General features: G+C 40.5%; 1 protein-coding gene across 2 annotated transcripts; it reads right to left on the bottom strand.

Moving 5' to 3' along the window:
* Positions 1-12: 12 nt before the first annotated feature.
* VCPIP1 (valosin containing protein interacting protein 1) lies at positions 13-27,995 on the bottom strand. Of its 2 annotated transcripts, XM_005288079.4 has the most exons (3): positions 25,094-27,995; positions 14,961-15,047; positions 13-5,722 (listed from the first exon to the last, which is right to left on the bottom strand). In XM_005288079.4, the coding sequence occupies exons 1-3, from the start codon at positions 27,771-27,773 to the stop codon at positions 4,848-4,850; spliced, it is 3,642 nt and encodes a 1,213-aa protein (XP_005288136.1). In that variant the 5' UTR covers positions 27,774-27,995; the 3' UTR covers positions 13-4,847. The 2 variants fall into 2 exon arrangements, with proteins under 2 accessions (XP_005288136.1, XP_042701334.1); XM_042845400.2 differs by lacking the exon at positions 14,961-15,047.

The raw sequence follows: 27,995 nt of genomic DNA on the forward strand, positions 1-27,995 counted from the left end.
TATAAAGAAGCAGACATTTTAACTTATAGTTTTAATATAGCAATCAAAGGAAATTCCAAATACTGTACAGTGAAGTGTAGTATAGTACACTATATACTGTTATAATACACTATTGTTACATTACAGATAAAAACCAAATGTAATTAGTACAAGAATCACAAATAAAACAAACCAAAATGTGCTGGATAACAGCCAGTGCTGTGAAGATGGTACAATGTCTTACGCTAATTTATTTTTAATTCAACATGTAAAGCACTTACTGTTTAAAAAGATTTGTTTTCTAAATATATACACTATTAATGCTTATTTATACATATTTTAAATAGCATTACCTCCAAATAGTGCACTCTTTTTAGTTTCTTGGCAATAATCCTCATTAAAAATAAAATAAATCTGAAAATACCAATCATGTTTCAATCTTTTATTGCTCTACCACAGGCATAAGGGCTCAGAGGGAATTCTGCATTCTACAGATTTTAAGCAACATCTTAAAATTTAAAATACTCAATAACTGATATTCACAAGCAAAACAACATTAAACAGATCACTACTGGTGTTCTTAAACAGGAGGCTCAACTTCATGTTAATATTGTACTACAAATGTATGTAGACTCCATAATTTAAAAAAATTGTCAGGTGCCAAACAAATGTACAAATAATGGCATTTTCCTCATTCACATTTTGTTCAGTTATGCTGAAGCATAGTGCTGAAACTCCCACACTTCTAAATATTGAATTCTGAATTGTAATATCCAGTATTTCAGCGTGTTCCAAAGAAAAGGCAGAATTAGTGAGCTAGTCTTAGGGGACAGTATAGTTTCCCCCACCCTCCCTTTTTAACCATATTTTGAAGATTTTAAATTAAACACTTTGGTTTTAAATATATATTTATATATATACACACACACCCTTTGTATGGAGTTAGCACACAGCTTTGAGCCAGTGTACTTCTGTGAAGTTTGCCAGAGTATTCTCTTGGAGGCTACAGAAACCTTGTAACACAGCCATACCTAAATATCATTCTTACAAAGAGCTGTTTTATGTTCACATGCTTGATCTGTGGTTTTAAAAATTCCACGTAAGTATTAAACCACACAATAAATATATGTGTAAAATAAAGGACTGCCTTTAATTTCAAATATGATCAGACTCCTTTAAGTTCTGCTATATTTTTACATCTGATAAACTTGACAAGCTCAAAACCCCCCAAAAAACATGTATGAATGAGTGTCTTTGTGATTGCAAAAGGAAAGTTGTGCCAAAGAACGTATTATAGTAACTAATGCAGCATTTTAAGAAAGGTATATCAATCTCTACTTCACTCAAGCAATGAAATTCAAATATTAATTCCCAGAGAAATATAAGACAGTAGCAAGTACTTATTCATAGCCAACCATTATAACAATACTGTTAAAATCTTGCATTTGGCTGGAAAGCTAACTGCATGCTGTACTCCAGTGGTTTCCAGTGTGCATACCGATATTGATTCAAAAGCATTTGTCCAATAGTCTGGATTTCAATCTCTACGTTAGCAAGTCTTTGCACTGGGCCCTGGCATATTGCCACTGCCTGCCTTGCCTCTCATTCAAATTACATACATTAACCAGCAATGGAGCTTGGGATGCTCCAAAACTTAGTCTAATTTGTCATGCACACTGAGTAAAAGTTGGCAGGCTATGGCTGGGATAGTAACTGGTACAGTTGTCCCAAAATGTGGGAACTGCTACTGAATTTCACACTGGTGACTCTGTAGTAAGTACTAGTAGGTCTGATGATAAACAATACTGACTGATCTTTGCACCTTTAGAGAGAAGCCCTAGTCACACAGCTTTATTAGCCACTATTCTTTTACTAAAGCTTTCCTCCCACCAGCATGCCCTCCTCCCCCGTCCCCAGCATTTCCCTGACACTCTTAGGGAAAGATGACAAGCACACAAGTGGCAGAAAAACAGGCACATATATCTCTCAAACTATATTTGCTTCTATTAGGCCCACTAGAGTTCAAATGAAACACTCTCCCAAACTTACAAGTTTCAGTGCTCTTTATTTATTTTCTTTCATATGGATACACACCTCCCCAGGTGTAGATGAAATCTAACTTCATTTTGGATATGTTGGAAACTGATGTTTAAATGCATCAGAAAGTTAAATGAAAAAGAAAACTGCAAAGAAATATGCACATTTATCGCAAGCTTGCATGAAACTAGGGAAGCTCACATCAAGCTAAAAAATGAGCTTCAATTACAGTTCTCATGCATCCTGGAGTTTTATGAACATTTAACTATACCTTCTTCATATTTCTTTATTTCACAAAGTGAAGGGTTCTGAGAGACATGATTATTGATGGGTGCCAGACACATGACACTAATTGTGGGCCAAAAAGAAAGAATGAATAATCTGCATCTATGTAATTTCTGTTTATATAGGACGGATGTGTGGAAAGATTTAACAAACTAAACCAAACAAAATCAAAGTCAAAGTCTTCCTCTTCAAGCAATAAGATGTGCACACACACCTACTTATGCAGTCCCCCTGAAAATGCAATAGGTTAGCTGACAGGTACACACCATCCCTCTGAATAGGATTAAGAAATAATGGGGTGTAATAAATTTAAAAATGCATAGAAATACCTCATTCTCCCCCAGCACCCTACACATACTTTACTTATGGGGAAGGTTTCTCTCTCCTTTTCCTTGAAGATATTTTAGTGTGTGTTTAAGAAATTCTTATATCAGCTAGATTCACTAAAATCCAAAGCCACCCATGTACCTCTTCTCTCAACCCTGCTCATTTATAGTGATTTCTGGGAATATACTGCTGCTAGTCCCTTTTTCTAACACCACTCACCATGTGGAAGCTTGTGCTTTCTGTCTCCACATTCCATTTCTGTCTCTAGCCTCCAAACAGCCAGGCTGCAGCAATGGACACTAATACAACATCTGAGGTTATGGCAAGCTTCCAGCTGCTTCATGTGCATCCTATTTCTCATTGGATAAGCACGGTCAGTTAATCAATACACCAGAGAGGTCAATTTTGGTGCCAAGTTTACTTCACGTATTGCAATTCTCAACCAAATGACTAAGTTAGCAAAAGGATATCTTTTAAATTAGCATTTATTCATGAAAAGATGATTTTTGTTTCATATGTAAGTAGTGCACTACTTTATTAAATATTTGTTCCCTGTATGAAAAGAGAAAGCCAATATATGATGTTTTAATTACTAGTAATTTAACTAAATTGGGACTATATTTTAAGTGACTTGCTTCCGGTACTTTTCCATATAAAAAAATATGTCCTCCCTTAATTAGGGCATTCTATCATAACAGTGCTTAGAATTTGTTTCTGTTGATGTGACTATAAATGTAAAAAGTAAGGAGATATTTTTCTGAATACAAATATGTTTATAATAAAAACTTACTATCTGTGGAACTAGTAAAAACCCATGTGTGTACACAAACAGACTTCAAGATCTAAATATTCTAATTTCCTTTGAGGCTGTTTTAACACTTTTGCCTAATCCACTTTAGCTTAAATCAGAGGAAGCAGCAATAATGCACTTAAAATATGAATATACAAGTAGAAGGCAAAGTGAAATATCAATATAAAGATAAACATCCATAAACATCTTTATGGAGCACGCACCGCGGCTGCTTCTTAAGAACTAGCACTGTAGATCTGATGATATGCTACTTAAGCAGATACCAGCTTTATCATGAACTGATGCAGGGAATTTTGCATCACAAACTGAAGAGAAACCAATAGAAACAGTAGTCTTTATGGGCATTGAAACAGTACATATTTCCTGTTCCATGGAGTTTAAAAAATGAGCTTCTAGAAGCTCAACTATCACTGGAGAACATTTTAGAACAATGCAACTCATTCAAGAGCTATTTCTTTCTAGTGAATTCTGTTAATTCCTCATGCTCTGAAAATATTAGCCATTACTTAACTATAGCCACCATTTACCAGTGCTAATAATCAAAATTTTTAAGAACTGATTTGCTATTGATCTGTTGTAACTTCTTACAACACTTTCCAACCTCTTTCTCCCATACCCCAATATCAAAAAAATTGCATGGCAAAAAAGTGCATGCTATCACTTACTAAGAGAGCACTGAAATGGCTGTGTTGGCTCAGACAGCCATGCGTAACTGCACCACATTCGCTTTGTCTTCATCTTACACTAAGTAGCCTTTTTTCTAATCTTGCTCAAACTGACAATATGAAGAAGTTAAAGAGAGCTTAATTATAGTTACTCTTATTCCAAGGTTCTGACAAGCACATACAGGAATATGGATGCAAAAGTGTTTAAATCTAAGGGAATGCCAGCATCATGTAATTAAAGTGTTGTATATATTGTTTTATGAAGTTTAACATACAATTTAATTTCAGTTGCTCTTCTGAAATTAATGTAAATGTCTGTTTACACTATAATGTTGAGTGGACACAGACTTCTGGGATAACACATTAACTTTGTCAATTTTGTATTTTTGCTCTGTTCTAGCCTTTTTGGTAATCTTAAACTAGCACTAAGAATCTCACATGGGCTTAAATTTTAAGACTTTCATGGAATTAAAATTACAAAGAACTTTCAATAACCCACATCTACAGCAGATATTCATCTCAGTGCATTCTCTAATAGCTAATTTACAGGTCACTGAGAGCCAGCCTGGGCAGCAGCATGGAATATTAAAAGCTATTGCCAGTCACACACTTGCTATCATGCACTGGATAAGAAGATATAATCTTTGAAACATACAAGATTTAATGACTAATCATTTTATGTGGCCCAGCCAACAAACATTACATTTGAACAGTAATCTCTATCCTTATCAGCTTTCAACCAATCAAGAGTGATCCATCGGCTCAGTTGTATTAGCAATTCCTGCATCTTGACTATCCATCTCCTCAGCCTCCTCAACAGAATTTCCTTTTTGTGCTTTAGGTCTTGTGTGGAATGTTGCTCCCATTGAATTTACCACGTTGCCAGCAGTTGTTTCTGTATTTGAATGTTCAGTGCCACCTGTTACGGAGAAAGATTCTGGCAAATTAGCCTGAATGCTGCCAGTTTTAGGTGATGAACTCACCGCTTCTACTTTCCTTTGTGGCAGATCGATTGATGCTGACTGCTCTGCATTCTGATCCCGCAGGTGTCTGTCCATTGATGCCTGAATAGAAGAAACCATTTCCTGTAACTTTTTTCGCTGTGCCTCAATCAAGGTAGGGTCAAGCTGCCTGCTGTCTCTCATTGTCACTACTCCAGGAGCTATGCGGATAAGCTCACTGTTACCAGAAGCAGCTGTGAATATAGAAGGCTCTATTTTAGTGGGACTGGGATTGAAGTCTGTTTCTGTGTTATGCTTTCTTAAAAGTGGTGTTTCCCTGGATTTCTGATCAAGTTGTTGGCTACTAGATGCAGTTCCTAGTGAGTGGCCCTTTCCTTGAAATGCAGTTACATTATGCAGTTGCTCAGACTTCTTTTTTACTACTCCACCGCTACCTAATTTCAGAAGTCCATGTGAAGGACTCGCTTCCCTGCTTCTTGAAGTAGCCTCTGCTCGTACTTGACTTAATGCCTCTTTAACCAAGTCTTCAACATCAGGACCAATAGGGAAATGCCCAGCAGCATCCACACACAGCTCTAATCTATCTTCTGCTGCATTATACACAAAGTTTTTACCAGGCAGATATGGAAAAGTACAATGCTTGCCATCAGCCAGACCTATAGAAAAGATAGGGGGAAAATCAATAGTGTTATTAAGACAGACCATTTTTTCTAAAAACATACTTATATTATGCCATCAAATTCAAAATATTAGTTATGGTATCAGAAAACGGCAAAGTGATTATAGTAGACCTATTCAAGTGTGATCAGAAGATTTATGCAGGCTTTTCCTGCAGTGACCACCACATTAGGAGTAAACATTCTGTGCTGCTCTACTGCAAACACACAAAGATGCCCCACAACAGGTTGGAACAAAGAATACATGGCAAGATACACAACTGTAATGTGTTATTTGCTTACTCCACAGAGATGGCGAGGTATGAAGCTGAAAGCTGCAGAATATGCTTCCAAGAGTCCAATAAATGCTAAGAACCAAGACAACTAATGGCTGCAAACAGCTGATTTCAGGGCAAGGAATTTATTTTCAGAAATGACTTCATTTTTAAATAATGCAGCTTTTGAACACAAGTTCTAAGTTTCAAGAAGCTGACTCTGATTTAGTGGTAGAGTATGTACTACCACTCAGGATTAGAATTCAAGTCTGAATACCAAAGGCTGGGTAATGCTTTTTAGGTAACATGCTGAGTGTCTAGAGGCTGTCCCCCACTGAGGACCCTATCTAACAGTTTTAGGAGCAGAAGGTGAAGTTTTCAAAAGCGCCTAAGTGACTAAGGATCCTAAATTTCAATGAAAGTCAATATGACATAGGCTCCTCCTACATGCCTAAATCACTTTTGAAAATGGGACTTAGATGCTTTTAGAAATTTGATCCAGGGTCTTCTAGTACTCTCTCTCAGATTGTAAACTCTTTGGAGCACAGATTTTCTGTCTTTATAAATCAGACAGCACTGATCGCATTGTCATCACTAAACAAACAAAGATTGAGAGAGTCATATTAGCTGGAGCAAGTTACCACAACACAGGAATGAATAAAAGATAGGCAAATAAAGGGAGAATCCTCAATATCAGAAGACCATCTTCACAGGGCAAGGAAGAGAGTTATACAGATCACAGCATACAATCATTTTCTGAAATTCTAGCGATTTTGAAGAGATCCAGTTTTCCTTAAATTGTTCTAGTGTCTTATGTGTAGAGGCAGCACAGCTTAGGTTAAAGCAGCCAGTTTCATAAGAGCATCTACAGGATCCTAACACTGCTTTTGGTTTATATTAAGTTAACATTAAATAACTAGTAAGGCAGTGTTGAATTGGGGATAGTCTAAAACAGTGTTTCTCAACCCATGGGCCATGACCCAAAAATGGGTCACAAGAACATATGAAAGGGTTGCAAACAAATTTTAAAAATAGATCATATTTGGATACTTTTTTTTTTTAAAAATAGATGACACTTGTGCTTTACCGTATGTTAACACTGTGCATACCAATGGTATTGCCACCCTTCCTTCTGCTGGTGGTGGCGCTGCCTTCAGAGCTGGGCAGATGGAAAGCAGCAGCTGCTGGCTGGGTGGTATGGTATTGCCACCTTTACTTCTGCGCTTCTGCTGGCAGCAGCTTTAACTTATTATTTCTATTGCTGTTATTATTACATGTAGTGGGTAATAAGTATTTTGTGGCCAAAATACTTGTGTTTTCTACTTAAGCTATTTACTGGGTCAGTATTGGCCATCAATGTTTACAAACGGGTCCTGGTCCAAAAAAGGTTGAGAACCAGTGGACTAAAACATGCAAGTGTTCAATATAGAATGGCATGAGCCCACAAGAACATGACACATTTCCAGATGAGTATTACAAGGAGGCAGCAATTTGAAATAAAATTAACTATAAACTGAGGCCAGAGAGAGGTAAAATGTCAAAAAATTTAGTCAATTTTTTCCAGTCAGAGACCTGTAGTAGATATACAAGTCTAGCAACTGACAGGGGTATGTCTACACTGCAGTTAGACACCCGCAGTTGACCTGTGCCAGATGACTCGGGCTCACGGGGCTCAGACTAAGAAGCGGTTTAATTGCAGTGTAGACATTCTGGCTCAGGCAGTTGCCCGAGCTCTGGGACTCTCCCACCTTGCAGGGTCCTACAGCTCAGGCTCTAGCCTGAGCCAGAACATCTATACCGCAATTAAACAACCGCTTAGCTCAGATCAGCTGGCACAGACCAGCTGCAGGTTTTTAACTGCATTGTAGACATACCCTCAGTCACTAGAAGTAGGAGGGCAGGGAGTGTGTGCTATCAGGAAGGTTTCTATATTACTGGGTTTTTGGGAGGATTTTAGTAAGCTGTGTTCCCGACAGCATTTAGGCCTCAAGAATATGGATTTTAATTGTTAAATATCTTCTTCTCAGAAAGACAAATGTCACTGAGTCACAGAATGATGTCTCAGTCCACTACATGCAGTGAGCCTACAAAGTTGTGTGTGGGTTTTGGTTTTTTTGTTATTAAAGAAACATGATTTGTGTTATAAAACTATGTTTGGTGATCTACTGCTCCATTGCCCATCTGATTCTGCAGTGTTCCTGCCAGGGCTGGTTCAAGCAAGGTTGGAGTGCCATGCAGTCATTTCGATTGAGCTTCCAAGCTGCTGTGTGGAAGAAGGGGATACATCCCAACTTCTCAGAATGTTCTAGTTGTCACCACAGAACAGACTTGCATGAGCTATTCTGTGTTACATGCAGTGCTGGACTGTAAGCAATAAGACAGCATTTTAGTGTTGGTGGTGCCCTGTGGCTTAGGGACCATCCGTCAACGAAGACTTTGCAGCACTGCCTGAGCCAGTTCTGTTCACTGCAGTTCTTGTAATAGACCTACAAAATTTACAATATCAGAAAAGCGGCAAAAATTGGCATATTTGTGGCATTTTCTTTATATTCTCTTGCAATTCTTGAGGAAAAAAGGCAGAAATTATTCAAGGTAGAAAAATACAAAAAAACACAATTTCTTTATGTCAAACAGAATTAAGTCAAGCAAGTATTTTGGGAGCATCAACAAAAAAGGCACTAAAATAATTTTAAATATGTTAAATTCATTGTTTAACATTGAACACGGAAAAGACGACAAGTATAAAAAGTTGATCACTTATTACATATCAAGTCAGTCAATATAAGGGCCTATTTGGCTGAAAATATCCTCCACTGCTACTGGTCCAGAGACCTGCAGCTGCAGAGATGGCAGGCCAAATTCGGTCTTCAAAAAAATTACATGCACATAGCTCCCATGATGCCAGTGGGAGATACACACCTTCACATATACCCAAGAGCAGAATTTGGCCTCAAATTGCTACCCTCCTCAGTGGCCTCTAAAGGCTTCAGGAATTAAACATCTCTGTCTTACCTACAATGCAGTCAGACTTAACACACCTGGATTTATATACGCGCACACACTCACACCAATAGTGTCAGGTTCATGAGATTAAAATAAGAGGCCTCTAACGCACATGCTCATGATATTTCCCAAATCTCTCAATTTGAATGGGTTCTTCCCTAACTCACTGAAGATCACTCATCTGGAGTGTATATGGACCCAGAGACATTACACTCATTTCTTGATGACAGGATTGTTCCAGAGGTAAGCCTGATGAAATATGGAGCTATGCAGTTCAAGAAACAGCTCATATGCTTGAGTTCTTTCTTCACTGGTTCTGCAACTTTCATTTAGTCTTAAGAACGTTTCCATAGCAAACTATTTATTCTGAATAAGTGGTCCTGCGGTTTGAAGGCCATGGACAGGATCTGAGAGATTAACCGTATCTATACTCCACTATAAAACTTGATTTTGTATTACTATCACTTACAGAACTTAAAAATACGTGCACTCCTGTTTCTCATTTGAACTGATGATACAAAAATTACAGCTTTAACTTCCCTAGCTTGCACAAAGGAGTAAGTTCCTTCACTGTGTATTACTAGTTACATGACCATAGCAATTTAAAATATCCATACCACTTCAAAGCATTATTTGTAATATAATGTTGATACTTATCCTATTTGCCTACCGTCTTAGACACTAATACTGGAAAAATAATTCGTGGCAATGCAGCAACATTCAAATACAAAAGTGTCTCTCCCCTCACTTTCTTCTCACGTTTCCTTAGTTGGCAATAGTGACTTCTGGGTCAGGCATTTCCTGTCAGTTAATCACCAGCTGGTGTTTGCCTTTAACGCAGGCCCTCAATTCCAAGTGGTTATTAATGAGGGAGGAACAACAATATCAGGAACTGTGGAAATTGCTGAAATGCTACATCACTTTTTTGTTTCAGTTTTCACCAAAAAGGTTAGTAGTGATTGGACGTCTAACATAGTGAATGTCGGTGAAAATGAGATAGGATCAGAGGTTAAAAGAAGGAAAGAACAAGTTAAAAATTACTTAGACAAGTTAGATGTCTTCAAGTCACTAGGGCCTGATGAAATAAATCCTAGAATACTCAAGGAGCTGACTGAGGAGATATCTGAGCCATCAGCCATTATCTCTGAAAAGTCATGGAAAACCAGAAAAATTCCAGAGGACTGGAAAAGGGCAAATACAGTGCCAACTATAAAAAGGAGAATAAAGACAACCCGGGGAATTACAGACAATTCAGCTTAACTTCAGTACCCAGAAACATAATGGAACTAATAATTAAGCAATCAATTTGAAAACACCTAAAAGATAACAAGATAAGTAACAGTCAGCATGGATTTGTCAAGAATAAATAGAGTCAAACCAACCTAATAGCTTTCTTTGACAGGGTAACAAGCCTTGTGGATAGGAGCAAAGTGGTAGATATGGTATATCTTGACTTTAGAAAGGCTTTTAATATGGTCTCACATGACCTTCTCATAAATGAACGATAGAAATACAACCTATATGGAGATACTCGAAGGTGGGTGCCAGTGCTTAATTTGTGCCAGGGCTTGCCAGGACTGAGCCCTGGCACTTCTAGGCTTGCCAGTTCATAGCCCCACCACCAATGGGCTTGGCACATCAGTTATGAATGTAAAAGAACTGCTTGAGTCCCGGCACTTCTTTCATTACAAATTAAGCATTGGTAGGTGCATAACTGGTTGGAAAACCATTCCCAGAGAGTAGTTATCAGTGGTTCACAGACAAGCTGGAAGGGCATATCAAGTGGAGTCTCGCAGGGATCATTTCTGGGTCTGATTCTGTTCAATATTTTCATCAATGATTTAGATAACGTCAGAGAGTACACTTATAAAGTTTGCAGAGGATACCAAGCTTGGAGGGGTTGCAAGTGCTTTGGAGAATAGGATTAAAATTCAAAATGATCTGGATAAACTGGAAAATGATCTGAAGTAAATAGGATAAAATTCAATAAGGACAAATGCAAAACACTCCACTCAGGAAGGAACAATTAGTTGCACACATACAAAATGGGAAATGACTGCATAGGAAGGAGTACTGCAAAAAGGAATCTAGGGGTCATAGTGGATCACAATCTAAATATGAGTCAATAGTGCAACACTGTTCCAAAAAAAGCAAACAAGGAGTAATTCTTCTGCTCTACGCTGAACTGATTTGGCCTCAACTGGAGTATTGTGTCCAGTTCTGGGTGCCACATTTCAGGAAAGATGTGAACAAATTGGAGAAAGTCCAGAGAAGAGCAACAAAAATGATTACAGGTCTAGAAAACATGACCTATGAGGGAAGATTGAAAAAATTGTGTGTGTTTAGTCTGGAGAAGAGAAGACAGATAGTGGACATGATAACAGTTTTCAAGTACGTCAAAGGTTGTTACAAGGAAGAGGGAGAAAAATTGTTCTCCTTAACCTCTGAGGATAGGACAAGAAGCAATGGACTTAAATTGCAGCAAGGGTGGTGCAGGTTGGACATTAACCACCCTGACAGGAAGCTTTTTCTAAGGTGGAATAAATTGCCTAGGGAAGTTGTGGAATCTCCGTCATTGGAGATTTTTAAGAGCAGGTTAGACAAACACCTGTCAGGGATGGTCTAGATAATACTTAGTCCTGCCATGAGTGCGGGGGACTGGACTAGACCTCTTGAGGTACCTTGCAGTCCTACGATTCTGTGATTCTATAATTGCCCCGAAACGTCCTCTCCATCAGCCATTGTTAGAACAAATTCACTAGCTACACACAATATACCATTCTCCACAGCATAGATTAAGCATGCAGAAAGATGGAAAACCAGAAAGAAACAGATTGTCATAAGATACTTGTCTACAAGTTGTTGGTGCCAAGATTAAGAATTAAGTTGAAAATAATGGGTATGAAATATCACTGAAGTATTAATGAACTTTACAGATTTCTGTAGAAGAGAATAGGATGAGTTGTGTAGTCTTTATTAATCATAAATCGTGCTCATTGTTGCAGGGCTGTCTCAAAGCAAAAACACTTTTCTATACACTATGATAAAAGTGTATTTAACATACAATGAAGAGATGATTGATGTGGTACAGCTGTTTCAAGCCAGAATCAAGAGTTTAGCTGAGATTGGTAAAACAGAATCTAGAAATAAATCAAGTGGTGAGAAAGCAGAAGAGGGAGTGCTACACTGTAGATGACACCACAAGAACTAAGTTGTACTGTGAGTGCAAAGACTTGGGTAAGAAAAGCCTAATATTTCAGAGAAGGAACTTAAAGAGAATCAGGTACTATCAATAGCATAACTTCTCAAAAAGGAAACATTATTTCACTTGTAGACAACTGTTTTCTCAGATTCTAAAATTAGTTTCTGAAGAATATAAATTTGTTCTATCTTCTTGCTTTGGTCTTTAACACATCAGATTATTGGCATTTTCCAACAATACAAGAACATCCACGTCATATATGGAAACGAACTAACAATATCACCTATGCATTTTAGAGCATGAAGAACAGAACTTTGAAAGCCTTTATATATGAAAAAAAAGTCACTATTTCCTCAGTCTGCAGCCTCATGCCATGCAAAGTTATGAAAACCATGGCACTTAAACCCAGTTATCTTGCATTCAGCAAAGAAGAGCAGCTAACATACAGAAACTATTTTCCTTATTTATGCAGCTCAGGAAGCTTAACTGGAGATACATAGCTAGGGCGCTACCAAATTCGTGGCCATGAAAAACACATCACAGACCATGAAATCTGGTCTTTTGTGTGCTTTTACCCTATACTATACAGATTTCATGAGGAAACACCAGTTTTTTCTCAAATTGGGGGGCCTGACCCAAAAGGGAGTTGCAGGGGGAAATCGCAAGGTTATTTTAGGGGCATCACAGTATTGCCACCCTTACTTCTGCGCTGCCTTCAGAGCCGGGCACCCAGCTCTGAAGGCAGCGCCCTGCCAGCAGCAGCACCAAAATAAGGGTGAGAATACCATACCATGCCACCCTTACTTCTGCGCTGCAGCCTTCAGAGCTGGGCAGCCGGAGAGTGGCGGCTGCCGACAATGGCCCAGCTCTGCAGGCAGCAGCATAGAAGTAAGGATGGCAATACCATAGCATGCCATCCTTACTTCTGTGCTGCTGCTGGCTCTGCCTTCAGTGCTGGGCTCCCAGCCAACAGTCACCGCTCTCCAGATGCCCAGCTCTGAAGGCAGTGGCACCGCCAGCAGCAGTACAGAAGTAAAGGTAGCAGTACTGCAAGCCCTCCTATAATAACCTCGTCACCTTTCCCCCGCCCCCCCCCCCCCCAAACTCCTTTTTGGGTCAGGACCCCTACAATTACAACACCGTGAAATTTCAGATTTAAATAGCTGAAATCATTAAATTTGCAATTTTTAAAATCCTATGACCGTGAAATTGACCAAAATAGCCCATGAATTTGGTAGGGCCCTATACATAGCTGTACCGAGACAATTTTAGAATTGAAACTTAACTCTGGGTAACTTTCCTTCATGACTGTGTAATTTTACCTGGAAACAGCCACCAACCTTCATAACCTCAAAATATTTTACACAATTACCAGGCTTACTGCTATTGGAAAGTATCAGAGGGGTAGCAGTGTTAGTCTGGATCTGTAAAAAGCAACAAAGAGTCCTGTGGCACCTTATAAACTATAAGGTGCCACAGGACTCTTTGTTGCTATTAGAAAGTATCCCATACATAATTACTTTATTATACCCAGATTAAGTTTTAAAATAAATATTATTTAGTCATGTAAACTATCTTTAGCTTCCTACGTTGTGCCCATCACTCTGGCATCTGAGCACATTCTATTCTATTAGTAAGAATGTAGGGAAGTTACAGAAAAGGCCAAAAACAGTGTTCTATTGGCCATCACTGGTAGGGTTTGCCTCTTCACTGCTGGTTTCTTCTGCAACCTAAGAAGCAGTATAAAATGCAACTGCAGACTCTGAAGTGCTAACGTTGCAGTGAATCAGTACTTTGAGGGGGGAAGAATGGGTGGTCACAATGGAGATGTGATTTGCTCCAGATTCTATGGGATTTTCAGACTCTTAACACTTAGCCACTTTTAGCCGGTTCCCCCTGTAAGATGGCAGGATTCTGAAATTCTTACAAGTGCCATGCCATTTTTAAGGAGAAAGTTTCTTGGAGAAATTCAGAAGGGTTGTTTCCATGACTGAGAAAGATTGATTTCAAGTGACTAAGCAAATCTGCTCCACATGACTAACAAGAACCGAAGCCAGTTTGTAATCCCACAGACAACTGTTGGTAACCCCCTTTGTGAATCACAATCCAAATGTTGAGAACCCTTACTCTAAAAAGTTAGAGAGTAGTATTTCAAGAAATAGAGGCATTTATTCAAGCTACCATGAAAACCAACTATCGGTTGGTTCAGTTTATATGATTGCAGTTAGTGAAAGAAAGTGAATATGTACCTGGTGCATTTTAATTGTGTTTTAAAAACCAAGCAAACGAAAAGACTCTTGCTAAACCTTGGTTTTTTTGGACACAATCAGCATCTACACATGCAAGTTCCAAGCCTAGGGTCTGAGGTTTCCATGGTTCAGCAGTCACAGATCTAAATGTTTGATGCGTGAAGTCCTACAGATTTAAATAATTTTAACCTGAACATGTTGTTTAAAATGTTGTTTTCTCAAATAGCATGCTTTTTACTGCATTGTCCCCCTATTTTGGTACTTTACTAATTTTTTCCATTTAATTTATTCTAAGAAATGAGGGAGCATTATAAGTTGGTATGGCATTATTAAATTGAGAGAATGTGTTATGGCAGTGCAGCTTAAGATCTTGACTATATTAAAAAATACAAATTTAGGATGCTTGAGGTGCAAATACCTCAGTATCAATTTTCTCATTCTTAATGATTTGAGAAGATACACACCAAGATTTTAATAATTTTAACCTCAAAGTTAGAAACAAACTGTACCGGTAGTTTTCTTCATTATGCTGTAGAACACCCCACCCTGCTGAAACAAGTGAGGAAGCCCCTTTGCATATGACCAAACATCTTCTCCTGTAAGACAAAAAATAGAGTAATAGTTAGAAGCAAGCAGTCATATTTAATGACACAGGGTAAAATTTTCAATAGTCACTGTTTAATTTATGCCAGGGCTTACCAGGGCTGAGCTCCAATACCTCTAGGCGTGGCAGTTCATAGCCCCAGGACCTCTGGGCTTGCTGCATCAGTTATGAATGTAAAAAAATTGCTTGAGCCCTGGCACCTCTTTCATTACAAATTAAGCACTGTCAAGAGTGTCTAAGGGATTTAGCAAAAAGAACAGGAGTACTTGTGGCATCTTAGAGACTAACAAATTTATTTTACAGTAGCCCATGAAAGCTTATGCTCTAATAAATTTGTTAGTCTCTAAGGTGCCACAAGTACTCCTGTTCTTTTTGCGGATACAGACTAACACGACTGCTACTCTGAAACCTGAAATAAGGGATTTAGGAACTTAAGGCTTATTGAAAGATGATAGGACTTAGCACCCAAAGTAACTTAGGACCTTTTGAAAAATGTTACCAACAGTCCAGACACAAGTACTCTTTACACTTAAGAACACAAATAGAAAGGAAACATTAACCCTGTTGTCCAGCCATCTCCTAACTCAGGTGGCACGATTTTATATCTCATTCAAAGGATACCACCTTTAACAGTGCAGCACCTCTTAGGACTGTAGAGAGGCAGCATAGTTTAGCATGGACCATGTAAGGGTCTGGAATCCCAGAAACCCTGGCTTCTGGTCCCAGCTCTGCCAATGATTTATGAAGGGAGCCCAGCAAGTCAGTTAATATCTCTGCTTCTATTTCCCATCTGCAAAATAAAGAAAATGCCAACCACTTACCTGCCTCACAGGAATGAGAAGTGATTTAATTAGCATTGTACTGTGACCAACTAGGTCAATAGACATTATTACTGCCCTATACAGGGCTTTGGAGCTGTGCTCCGGCTCCGCTCCAGCTCCAAGCAAAAACCGGCAGCTCCACTGCTCCGCACTCCAGCACCGGGCTCTGCTCCAAAGCCCTGCCTATCAGTATTTAGTATCAGCCCAAATTCTGGAGTGGAATTTGAACCCAATCTTCTGGCCCAAAAACAAACTTAAACTGGACAATTGATTTTTTCATTCTGAAAAAGTGAAATGGAAAAGTTTTCAGAGACTTAAAAAGGAAAAAAATAGTCTAAGAGCCGCCTTCTGCAGATCTTGCGTTCTAAACAGCCACATATTTCTCTGTCTTAACTCTTCATCAAATCTTGTCAGCTGAAGCAATGTCAAATAATAAATAGCACCAAGGAAATAAGTTAACTGTATCTGCTATTTGGGGAGACAGTATGTATGAAAGATGCCATAAAATATCACTCTTCAGTACTTTTTCAGTCAGTAGGGGATACAAGCTAAAATATAAAGTAAGGTAAACTAGAGAGTAGCACACTTCATAGCTTCTTTAGGCTGAGCTCATTACCCACACCAGGCGCTTGTTGCATTCCTCCATGTCCCCACCCTTGTTCACAAGCTCCATGCGTGCTACTCTCCCATCCCCCTTAATTTCAGGGACTCCCTGCAATTCCCTCCCAACCTACCCATCCCTCCTTCACCGCATGGCAGGTGTTCTATGTGTCACCCATTAGGCCACCCCCCCAAACCAGAGGCTCCACGCATGTCCCATTCTCCCAGTCCCACTTTCTCCTCCTCTCCCATTTTTATTTCTTTTCTTTCTGTTTGGGAGAGAAAATCATTTAGGGTGGCAGCATTTTAAAACTACTGGGAAGCGAGACAGAGTTGAGATGGTGAGGTATTGTTATGCTAGAAGTCAAGTATCAGGAGGTAGCCATATTAGTCTGTATCCACAAAAACAAGGAGTCTGGTGGCACCTTAAAGACTAACAGTTTTATTTGGGCATAAGCTTTCGTGATCGAAATGGCCCTATCAACACTGGTTCTCCACTTCTGAGGTAACTCCCTTCTCTTCATGTGTCATTATATAATGCCTGCATCTGTAATTTTCACTCCATGCATCTGAAGAAGTGAGGTTTTTTACCCACAAAAGTTTATGCCCAAATAAATCTGTTAGTCTTTAAGGTGCCACAAGACTCCTTGTTGTTTTTATGCTAGAAGTTGTTAATGCCTGTCATCAACCAGATCTTTGATCTATAGACCCTTGCAGAGGGGGTTGAAGCTAATGCTCAATGTGTCCACACCCACACCCACCCTTTGCTTTTTCTGATTTTCACAAAAATCAATTGGGGTCTGACAACTGATGCCTAGACCATTCCCTGAAATTCTGGAATTGATCAGATGCACTGTTCAAAAATTATCATGTTACAAATAGATAGAAATGCCATTGAGTTGAGCAGAAACCTTGGTTCTCTCAACCGACAAATAGGATGACGCACTATTGCTTCTGTTCAAATATTTTCTCCCCTACTTTTTTTAAAAATACTTTCTATCACTTCAATCAGAGAAGTTGCCACTACTCTTTCAGAAGCAATTATATTATAAGATTTCACAGTTCCTGCAATGCAAGCTCCACAAATCTAGGCAAGTCTTAGGGCACATTTTCACTGGCAGCGCTTTAATGCTGTTTAGTCGCAACATAGCACTGGGAGAGGAAAAAACAAAACAAAACAAAACACACACACTTCCACGAGGGGGAATAGCTCCCAGCGCTGGTGCACTGTCTACACTGGCACTTTACTTGCAGCGCTCAGGGGGGTGTTTTTCACACCCCTGAGCAAGAAAGTTGTAGCGCTGTAAAGTGCCAGTGTAGACAAGTCCTTAAGTTATCCAAACAAAATGTTAGCAGCTAGTAGAAAAACGATCTGATACACCTCTGCCTCAATATAACGCTATCCTCGGGAGCCAAAAAATCTTACCGCATTATAGGTGAAACCGTGTTATATTGGACTTGCTTTGATCCACTGGAGTGCGCAGCCCCGTCCCCCCCGGAGCACTGCTTTACCACGTTATATCCGAATTCATATTATATCGGGTCACGTTATATTGAGGTAGCGGTGTATTTACAACTCACAGCTTTGCCATGCTCATGAACTATGACACTGTAAGCTCTTTGATGTAGGGAGTGTCTTTCTGTTCTGTTTGTAAAACACCTAGCACATTGGGGTCCTGGTCCATGACTGAGACTTCTAGGTGCTATGATAATACAAATTAATAATAATAATGATATTCTAAAGACAACAATCCAAGATAATGTTCCAAATTTTAATCAATAAGGTTGCAGAATGTATATGAACTAAAACAGACCAGATTAAATGGCTTTAATGCCATACTTCCTTATCCATCGGCTTTTATGATGGTTTGAAATCAAACAATTTAACACTTCAACAAATTCCACTACACTTCTTAAAAAAACTCACTTTAAAAAAGTGTATTTTCCCTACTCTTTGTAGTCAAAGGCTGAAAGGTGTTTTTTGCACAAACTTTCCAGACTTCATCCTCTGGCTGAGAGCAGAACTGGCAAATTTCATCCTGGCAGGTGAAAGTTATATGCAACTCATACATGCCATTTACAACGAAAAATATTTATGCAACCTTAACTATAGGTCTTGCTATATTGCATCTATAAAAAGCTGCCCCTACTAAAAATTTATATATATATATAAAAAAAAGAGGAAGTTTAAGAAGGGCTGGTAGTTGATGAGGTTCCAAATCAAGAAGACTGTTTCTTGATTCTAAATACCTGTTCAAAGCCAGCAAATACCTAGTACAGGGGTAGGCAACCTATGGCACGCGTGCCAAAGGCGGCACGCAAGCTGATTTTCAGTGGCACTCACGCTGCCCGGGTCCTGGCCACCGGTCCGGGGGGCTCTGCATTTTAAATTAATTTTAAATGAAGCTTCTTAAACATTTTAAAAACCTTATTTACTTTACATACAACAATAGTTTAGTTATATATTATAGACTTATAGAAAGAGACCTTCTAAAAACATTAAAATGTATTACTGGCACGTGAAACCTTAAATTAGAGTGAATAAATGAAGACTTGGCACACCCCTTCTGAAAGGTTGACGACCCCTGCCCTAGTATCTCAAGTGAAGCACTGATGGAGATTTTCAATGGGCCCAAAGTCCCTTTGGCTGGTTTTTACTAATCATAAAGACCACGGAACCATCTCATAGATCAGAGGTGGGCAAACTATGGCCCGGGGGCAACATCCGGCCCTTCAGACATTTTCATTTGGCCCTCGAGCTCTTACCAGCTGGAGAGTGGGGTCCAGGGCTTGCCCCGCTCCGGCGCTCCAGCCAGGGTCTTGCCCTGCTCCATGCGTGCTGTGGCTCCGCGCGGCTCCTGGAAGCAGCGGCATGTCCCCCCTCCAGCTCCTATGCATAGGGGCAGCCAGGTGGCTCCGCATGCTGCCCCTGCCGAGAACCGTGGCCAATGGGAGCTGCAGGGGCGGCGCCTGCAGACAGGGCACAGAGGAGCCATAGGGGAGATATGCTGCTGCTTCCAGGAGCTGCTTGATGTAAGCGCCACCTGTAGCCTGCACCCCTGACCCCCTCCTGCTCCCCAAACCCCTACTCTAGCCCTGATCCCCGCTCCTACCCTCTGAACCCCTTGGTCCCAGCCCAGAGTACCCTTCTTCCCCCCCCCCCCCCCACCCCTCATCCCCAGCCCCACCCCAGTGCCTGTAGCCCCAGCCCGGAGCCCCCTCCCGCACCCTGAACTCCTCATTTCTGGCCCCATCCCGGAGCCCTCACCCCCTCCCGCACGCCAGCTGGAGCCCTCACCCCCTACTGCACCCCAGCTCCCAATTACTTGAGCATTCATGGCCCACCATACAATTTCCATACCCAGATGTGGCCCTCGGGCCAAAAAGTCTGCCCACCCCTGTCACAGATGGTTGCTCACCTCTCTAAGTGCACCCCAAATCTTGGAAAAGCTAAAAAAATACAGTAAATATTCTTGCTTTATAGATACTCATTTTCATTTAGACTAGGATTTTTAAAGGAAAATAAGGGAGTTAGGAACCCAAATCACATTGAAAGGATTTGAATTTATTTCCCATAGGTGCCTTTGAAAATCCCCAAACATTAAGCTACAGGCTAGTTTTTTTTTTATCTAATGCACCATTATAAAGAGAAGCAAAATTAAATTCAGATAGGTGCTCTTCACTTTATACAAAGGCATATTATGATGACATTTAAGTGTTCCCTTTAACATATTAAAAAAAAAGAGAACATTTTAAATGTACTTTTCACCCTTATGATATGCTGCATTTATTTTTTGAATATTAACCTTGGTCAGTAAAAAACTCCTAATAGTTTCACTTTCTTTCTCATCAGTTTTGCTTCCCAGTTGTTACACACTACAGTATTCTTGCTGAGTTCACAACACTGCCAGGAAATAAAACTTCTGTTTCCATTTATTTAAGATGTGGTCCTAACAATTCTGCTCATATTAAATTTAACAATCTTATTTCTTTTTTTAAATATCTAGACTGTGTATGAAGAGAGTCTAATTGCAAGAAGTATGAATAATGCCTCTGAATTATAGCACATAGAGTCCATCTTACACTTTTACAGTTATTGATTAATTACAGCAAGGCAGAGCTTCAAAAATTAACATCAATATCAATTAATCTAAAGATCAAGGCTACTAATCATGGTGAAAAATACTTTTGCTACCATGCCTCCTGCAATTTAAAATGACTAACATTTGTGCACTGTTCATTCTGTACTGTATTTAGGTTTGGCAGAATTCAAATTTTTTTTTTTTTAAATAATTTTGACAGATAAACATCTGCGGCTCCTGTATGTCAGATGACTTGGGCTCGCAGGGATCAGGCTAAGGGGCTGTTTAATTGTGGTGTAGACATACAGGCTCAGATTGGAGCCCAGGCTCTAGGACCCTGTGAGGAGATGGGACACAGAGCTTGGACTCTAGTTGGGCCCAAACATCTACACCACAATTAAACAGCCCCTTAGCCCTAGCCCTGTGAGGCCAAATCAGCTGACACAGGCCAATCACGGATGTTAAATTGCAGTGTAGACATACCCTTTATGGATCCAGAGCACCACTCTGCTGCTCAGAGCTTTCCCAAGCAGCAGCAAGCCGAAACCATGGTTGCCCACAGGGTTCTGAGTAACTAATACATTGATAACTAATGAAATATAATTATGACTCTGTTGCAGCTTGGGAACACTATGACCAGCAGCAATGCAGGCATTACAGCTGCACAAGGCTTCAGACAGATAGTACTGCATCATTTTACACTCTGTTCATATTTGGAAGGTTCTCTTCTTTCCACAGTCTCTTAAGAACTAGAAACTTTTTAAACTAAAAGCTTTGATTTTGCTGAATTAAATGGCATTCAGCCAGGAAAGATTCCTGTTGCCCCAAGCAAGTGGATTTTTGAAGCACTGCAGCAAAGGAGTTTCTTAGTTTATATGCCCTTTTATGTAACATTAAGAAGGACTATGTATCAGGAAAGAACAAGGATGGAGAAGAGAGCTCACACTATAATAGTGTCAGCCATTAGAAGAAACATATGAAAGGGTTGTGATGCTTTAATGAAGAGATCTCAGATGAGAGGAAGAAAATGTATCATTGCATCTGGACAGATTTATTTTAGTGGTACTATAATGCGGTTTGCAATTCAAGTATTTGTAACTTACCTTTGGGGTCTATACATTTGTCCTATGTTGCTGGGTTAGGTTCTTTTCAATGCTCAGAAGATGGGTTTAATGAAACAGCCCATTAATCTGGCAGATCATGCAATAGGATTTAGAAACTGCCTCAGGAGTCCACATATCAGAGATGATACTCTTAGTAATATGTTGGAGTATGCTGATTACACAGTGGTTATGGATTCCTTAAGAGCAGACTTCTGTACTTCAACTTCAGATATGGCTGCAAGAATGGCAGTGTTGTATTCACAGGAAGCATATGCACCTGCTTTTTTTCCAACAACAGGAATGAGACAGCCTAACCTATATTTATTTTATATATATTTCAATGACACCCCAACAGTCAGTTCATGCACTGGGAGGAGAGGACACACACAAAAATCAGCTACCTGAGCTTTCAGGTTAGGTCTGTCTACACAAAGAAGTTGCCTTGTTTTAACTGAAATCAGTTTTAAAATCAGTTTAGTTAAACTAATGCAAGCCCCTATACACACTTAGCAGTTTAAACCTGGTTATATCAGCTTATCCAACACCTGATAATTTACCAGCACAAGCCAAACCGATCTAAATAGATTTAAATCTGGCTTGTGAGAGCCCACAAATGGTTTTGCAATGGTTAAACTAAATTGGTTTAAAAAGATACCTTTAGTTAAACCGGTGCAACTCTGTGTTTAGAGTAGGTCTTTGGGAACAAAAAGTAGTTCCTGTGTATGGTGTGGGCTTCTAAATTTTGAGCCAAGCAAAAACGGGAAAGAAAGCCAGAGCCAATTTTTCACAGGTCAGATATAAAATGTAAAGCAAAAGTCCAAAAACAAAATAATGCAAAGTATCCAGTTTAAAGCTCTGTAAAAAACATCACAATTTAGAAGTTAGTTGAACACAGCATAATGCTCCAGAGAGAACTTGTCAAGATCTTTAATTAACTTGTTGATCTAGAAATACTTGCACCAGAAAGAGAGCTTTTAGTCACTCAAATAGGCTGAACTGGTGTCCTTCCATTAAAAAGCCTGGATATGGTTTTCCCCAGTGTCAAAAAAAAGTTTTCCAGCATCCAGAATGATAAGCAACAGATTTTCCAAAATGGATTTTCCTTATAAGCATGAAAATGTAAAACAGAATTTTCAGACACGTCTCTTCTCTCTCTACCTCGTCTAATTCAAGTCTACAGAATTTTATTGACAAAAGCAAATACTATGCTATCCTCTCTCACTCTGTAAAAAGAGGCGCACAGACGCTTCAGAATTTGTAACACGGTAGCTAGGTGGCAACTGAGAAACTATCACTTATATAGCCCCATATAGCATGATGGCTGAAAGCATCACATCTGAAATGCTCCCAGTCCTCTGCATCCCAAGAATATTACATTCTTTTCCTGTGAAAAATTAAAATTGTTTTTATAAAATTGCTTGAAGTCTTAGCTGCCTGCTCAATTAATGAATGGAACTAAACAGCTGTAATACAGTAGCAAGCAGCCAGCTGTCAGCACAAATTCCCTCCAGAAGTCATTAGAATAAAGTACAGTACGGTTTTGATCAAAAAAGCGACTATGTAAAAATAGCATCTTATTCAATGGCTTTGTTCTGTGTAATCTGTCATAGCTGTTTGCTTTTAAGACAAAAAATAAGTGTGTGCTACCATTTACTCTATTAACCCTGAAAAGCTAATACAGCCACAAGAGAGTGAGCTGGATTCTTTTTCTAGCTTGTACATCAACAAAACTGTTAACCAAGCTCCAAATGCAGAAACTTGAACTAGTGATGTGAGAGTCAAAGAATAACTTGAGTCTCTGATCCCAGGCTGAGCCTGCAGCATTCACAATTTAACAATACACCTCTACCTCGATAGAACGCTGTCCTCGGGAGCCAAAAAAATCTTACCGCGTTATAGGTGGAACCGCATTATATTGAACTTGCTTTGATCCACCGGAGTGCACAGCCCAGCCCCCCTGGAGCACTACTTTACCGCGTTATATCCAAATTAGTGTTATATCGGGTCGCGTTATATCGAGGTAGCAGTGTATTTACTTGTAAACAAAGCAAGTTTGATACAGAAGTCATTGGAACAAATGTAGAGTGCCAGAGTGCTTTTTTGAGCGTCAGTTATCACTGCATTTTCAAGAGTATTTTCTGGGGATCTTGTTATACATTCTGAGTGAGTATTTTAGAGCTCCATCTTAAAGGAAAGCAGTTTTTAACCTAGACTATTCCAAAATGGGCCCTTGAGGTTGTAGCACATATGCCAAGCTAATGTCTTGGCTGGTGGTTCAAAATGCTATCATACAGGAGATCTGGGTGTAGACAGACTCATAAGAAAGCAAAATAATAAGGTGTAAGCTTCTGTCACTGCACTCTCGGATTATGAGATTGTTTTGTTTTTAAATATTGTGTTTTACTTTGTGTTAGCCAAACTAATTCCAGGCAAAGGAGAAGGCCCATTCCAACAAAACACTCTAAATATTACTACTCTGTACGCTTGTCCAGCTAATGTACTACAGTGAACGTTGTAATTCCTGGAAATAAGTGAGAAGAACTGTTGCACTAAGTAATGCAAAGCCATTTCAGCTTAGCACACTGGTACATTACTGGGACAAAAACAGAGCAGAGACAATGGGAAAAGAGGAGGCAGAACGGAAATAAAAAGAAGAAAGGAAAAATAAAAACTATCAGTACTAGAAACAGTCTCTCTTGTCAGCCACCAGAAGTTTAGACATCAGGAAGTGAGAAAAGCACTGAAAAACGCCTGAGTCATCTGAGTCAAGGTAGGAAAAATGAAAATAAGATGACAAGAAAAAGGAAGCGGTGAAGAGTCCCTTCTCCTGTCATTATGAATACCTCAAATTCACATTTTTCAATTGTTTTCAAGTGAAGCTTCTCCAACTTACTGGTTGATTTGGAACTCAAATATATTCAGCTTCTTTCTTTGGTATCTATTGCTTCTCCTCTGCTTACATTAAGCCAATTACAATACCCAACTACTGTTCCTCACTATGTCTCAGTCTACATATAAAGTTGCACCAACTTAGCCAAGGTGCAATGTTGCATTGACTTCACTGACCAGTGTAACCTTTTGTGTGGCAAGCTGTAAGGCTTTATCTCTGTACAAAATTAAGAGTTTAGATAGCATCCAAACTTCCAATTAAACAAAAGCTGTCTAATTATTTTCTTCTCATCCCCTTAGCCTGCATCCATCCTTGCATCCTCTGAAGTCTGGGTGAGGATGGGAAGAGTAACTTATGTATACACCAAATTTTACCTTCAGAAGGGACTGGGGGGAAAAACAGAATGAGCTCAGAGAGGGCTCCACAAAGACACAGAGTAGAAGGTATTTTCTGTATTGTGTTAAAAAAAAAAAAAAAAAAAAAAAGTATGAACTATAGATACCTCACAAGACAAATTAAATACAAATTAAAGTTAGTCTTACCCATTAATGTTGCTAGAAGACACAATGAGTACATTTCTTTATCAACTTGCTCTTGCAACTCCTTGGAAGATATTTTACTGGTTACTGCAACATCTTCATGTTTCACAGCATGACTTGAGGGTGCTGAAGTAGACTGACTACCTTCTTCCTTACCTTTGAAGATCTCTATAGTTATTTTATCACCATGCTGCAAGGGAACTGGCTCGTTTTCCATTCCTTCCTTGGGTGGCAGAAGCTCTTTGGGAGGAAAGCCATAGCGAATACATTGCAAGTATGGAGGAATATTAAATTCTCTGGCTATACTTTCCTGCAGCTCCACGAATGTGGTTGTGGACTTCAATGTAAGCATAGACTGTCGCCCATCATTTGTTGTTATTCGGATCTTCTTTTCTTTTGTAGAAGTTGGAGAATAAGGGGTCTTTGTAGGCGTAGCAGGAGCAGATGATGGCCCATCACGAACAGCGGCAGGGGAAGTAGTCCTAGGTTGCCCTTTTTGTTCTTGTTTTAATTTTTCAGTTTTCCGTTTCTGCATCACAGAAGCCTGGTCTGCAATGTTCTGTTGAATAGTTCTTTCAGTTTTACTCATATTTAACTCTTCCTTGTGCAAAGTTTTCATTTTCTGTCCAGTAAGAATAATTTTGGTTGGAAGTTGCGAATCTAAGTCTTGTCCTTGTTGTATATCATCAGCTCTTTGCACATGAGCACTATCAATATTTACAGGAGTATAATCATCAGGGTTCTTTTTGGCAGTCTGATGTAATATTGTATTGACAACTTTCTGAACAAGAATCTCACTACCAAATTCACCAGGAAAATGTTTGGTAACAAGTTTCATTGCAACATCATACACATTACTGTTAAGAGTTGTATCACTTTCATACTGGAACCAATATACAGTCTCTCTCACCACTCTTCCACCCCATTCTAAAGTAATAGGAAAGGCTTCAGGGAGATTGTCATATTCTTTACCATCCCAATAGTGCTTGAATCCACAGCCACATTTGCCACCAGTGGATCTAGTATTAGTTCTGTCCCCATCCAGATATACAACAGATCCATCTCCCCTGACACGACGCACCAAGGTACCATGACACCAGTTACAAGCAGTCAAACTACTCAGACTGTAGTCTGGTACCAGGACATCCTTCACAGAATTATAAGAGCACACCAAACTGTTCAGAGGGAAACTGTAATTTTTGTCAGGCCTCAGCTGGCCATGGGTACTTTTGGCCAGGTTATATAGTTTCCCTCCGGGAGCCAGCCATTCTGGAGGAACATGAAGCTCTGAAAGGGCACCACAGATTAGACACTTGTGAAGGCGGTTATCCACGACTGCTTTTTTGGCAGCTGCAGTAACATCTTCAGGCTGAACTCCTATTACACCAGTCCTTCTGTAAAAATACTGATGTACATCAGCTACTAAACTGGGATGAATACCATGCTTATTCATGAAAACCTCTTCCATTGCAGCAACCAGCCTCAGTAAGTATTTGTCTTGCAAACTTCTATCTCCTCCAATCACACAACCATCCTCCTCCAGTTTGATGTACTTTTTGATGAGATCCTGAGGAACTCCCCAAGCTTTAGGAAGTAATTTCATAGGCAGTTTCGGTAAAGCAGCACCTTTTATTCCAACCAGAGGAATATAATGGTTACGTCCAGAGCTACTCCATGCAATACAGATAGGTTTGTTCAACATGCCATCTTTTCCCATGCATTTCTCTACCGGTACCAGCCCAGGGAGGAAAGTAGCTGAGTAATCTCCAGAACTGCGCATTCCACTCAAGGAATCCAGCAAGATGATGGGCCGGTGAAGCACATTGGCCAAACCAAAGATGTGAATGTTTCGCAGGCCCAATGGCACACCTTCTGGAGGGACAAACAAAGGGTCACACTCATTGATTATGTCCTCCCACTCTACTGCGTCAATGAAATCATGGAAGAGAGCCTTGTAGCGGCTCAGGTTCTCCTTGAAGTGCTTCTTCAGGTTCTCCCGAAGCGCATGCCAGAACAGCTCCCTGCCCACCAGTGCCCGTGAGACAGCATGGACCAGGCAGTGACCGTCACCATCCACGTGGACAGGGATCAGGCAGTCCTGGCTATTGTTGGCTTTCTTGATGTCCTCCAGGGTGTCATGCAGGTAGAGGAGGCTGCCGGAGCGGTCCTTGCCATAGCCCATAGTGTCGACATGCTCAGGCTCGATGAGGAAGGCGCGGTCACCCAGGAGAGCACAGTCAAAGATATCCCCCTGGTTCATCTCGGTGAGAAGCTTGGCCTTGCCCGTTTGCTTGTCCATGCCATAGCGGGCCAGGATGGGGGAAAGCAGCTTGCAGTGGTAGTTGGACAGGCCCATAACTTTGACCAGCTCCGTGTTCTTCCTGGGGGGCCCCCCGCCGCTCACCCCCAGCAGCGCGTTCCGCAGCAGGTTGTGCAGCACCAGGTCCGGGTCCGTCACCTCCTCCACCCCCAGCAGCTGCCGCTGCTCGTGGCGCTGCCCGCAGTCCGTGCACTCGATGCTGCCGCTGCTCAGCGGCCCGTGGGCCGGGAAGAACAGGCGCGCCTGGCAGCTGGGGTCCGGGCAGGTTCCGGAGAAGATGCGCCGGTCCCGCTTTTTTGAGACAGGCGGCGGCGGCTGCTGCTGCTGAGAAGGCGGAGGAGGAGGCGGCGGCGGTTGGGACATCGCTCCGCAGTGGGCAGTCTGCCCCCCCTAGCTTCTCTCCCCTCACAAGCTCATCCCCTCGCCCCGGGTAACGGCCGGAGCCCGACGGATTCCGCCCCTTCCCCCAACCGCGGCGCACCAAGCCCCCCACGGAACGCGGAAGCCACCGGCACCACCGCTTACTGCTTCTTCACTGCCCTGGCCGTTGCCTGCAATGCAACGGCCTTCCACGCAGACGGCGCA

Source organism: Chrysemys picta, chromosome 2 (genome assembly GCF_011386835.1).
Source record: "Chrysemys picta bellii isolate R12L10 chromosome 2, ASM1138683v2, whole genome shotgun sequence".
NCBI classification, from domain to species: Eukaryota; Metazoa; Chordata; order Testudines; family Emydidae; genus Chrysemys; species Chrysemys picta.

Excerpts from the sequence above, each read along its gene's own strand:
- VCPIP1 (XM_005288079.4), bottom strand. The coding sequence starts at position 27,773 with ATGTCCCAACCGCCGCCGCCTCCTCCTCCGCCTTCTCAGCAGCAGCAG. Across the intron at positions 15,048-25,093 it reads TCTTCTAGCAACATTAATGG|GAGAAGATGTTTGGTCATAT; the intron begins GTAAGACTAACT and ends TTTGTCTTACAG. Across the intron at positions 5,723-14,960 it reads CATAATGAAGAAAACTACCG|GTCTGGCTGATGGCAAGCAT; the intron begins GTACAGTTTGTT and ends TCTTTTCTATAG.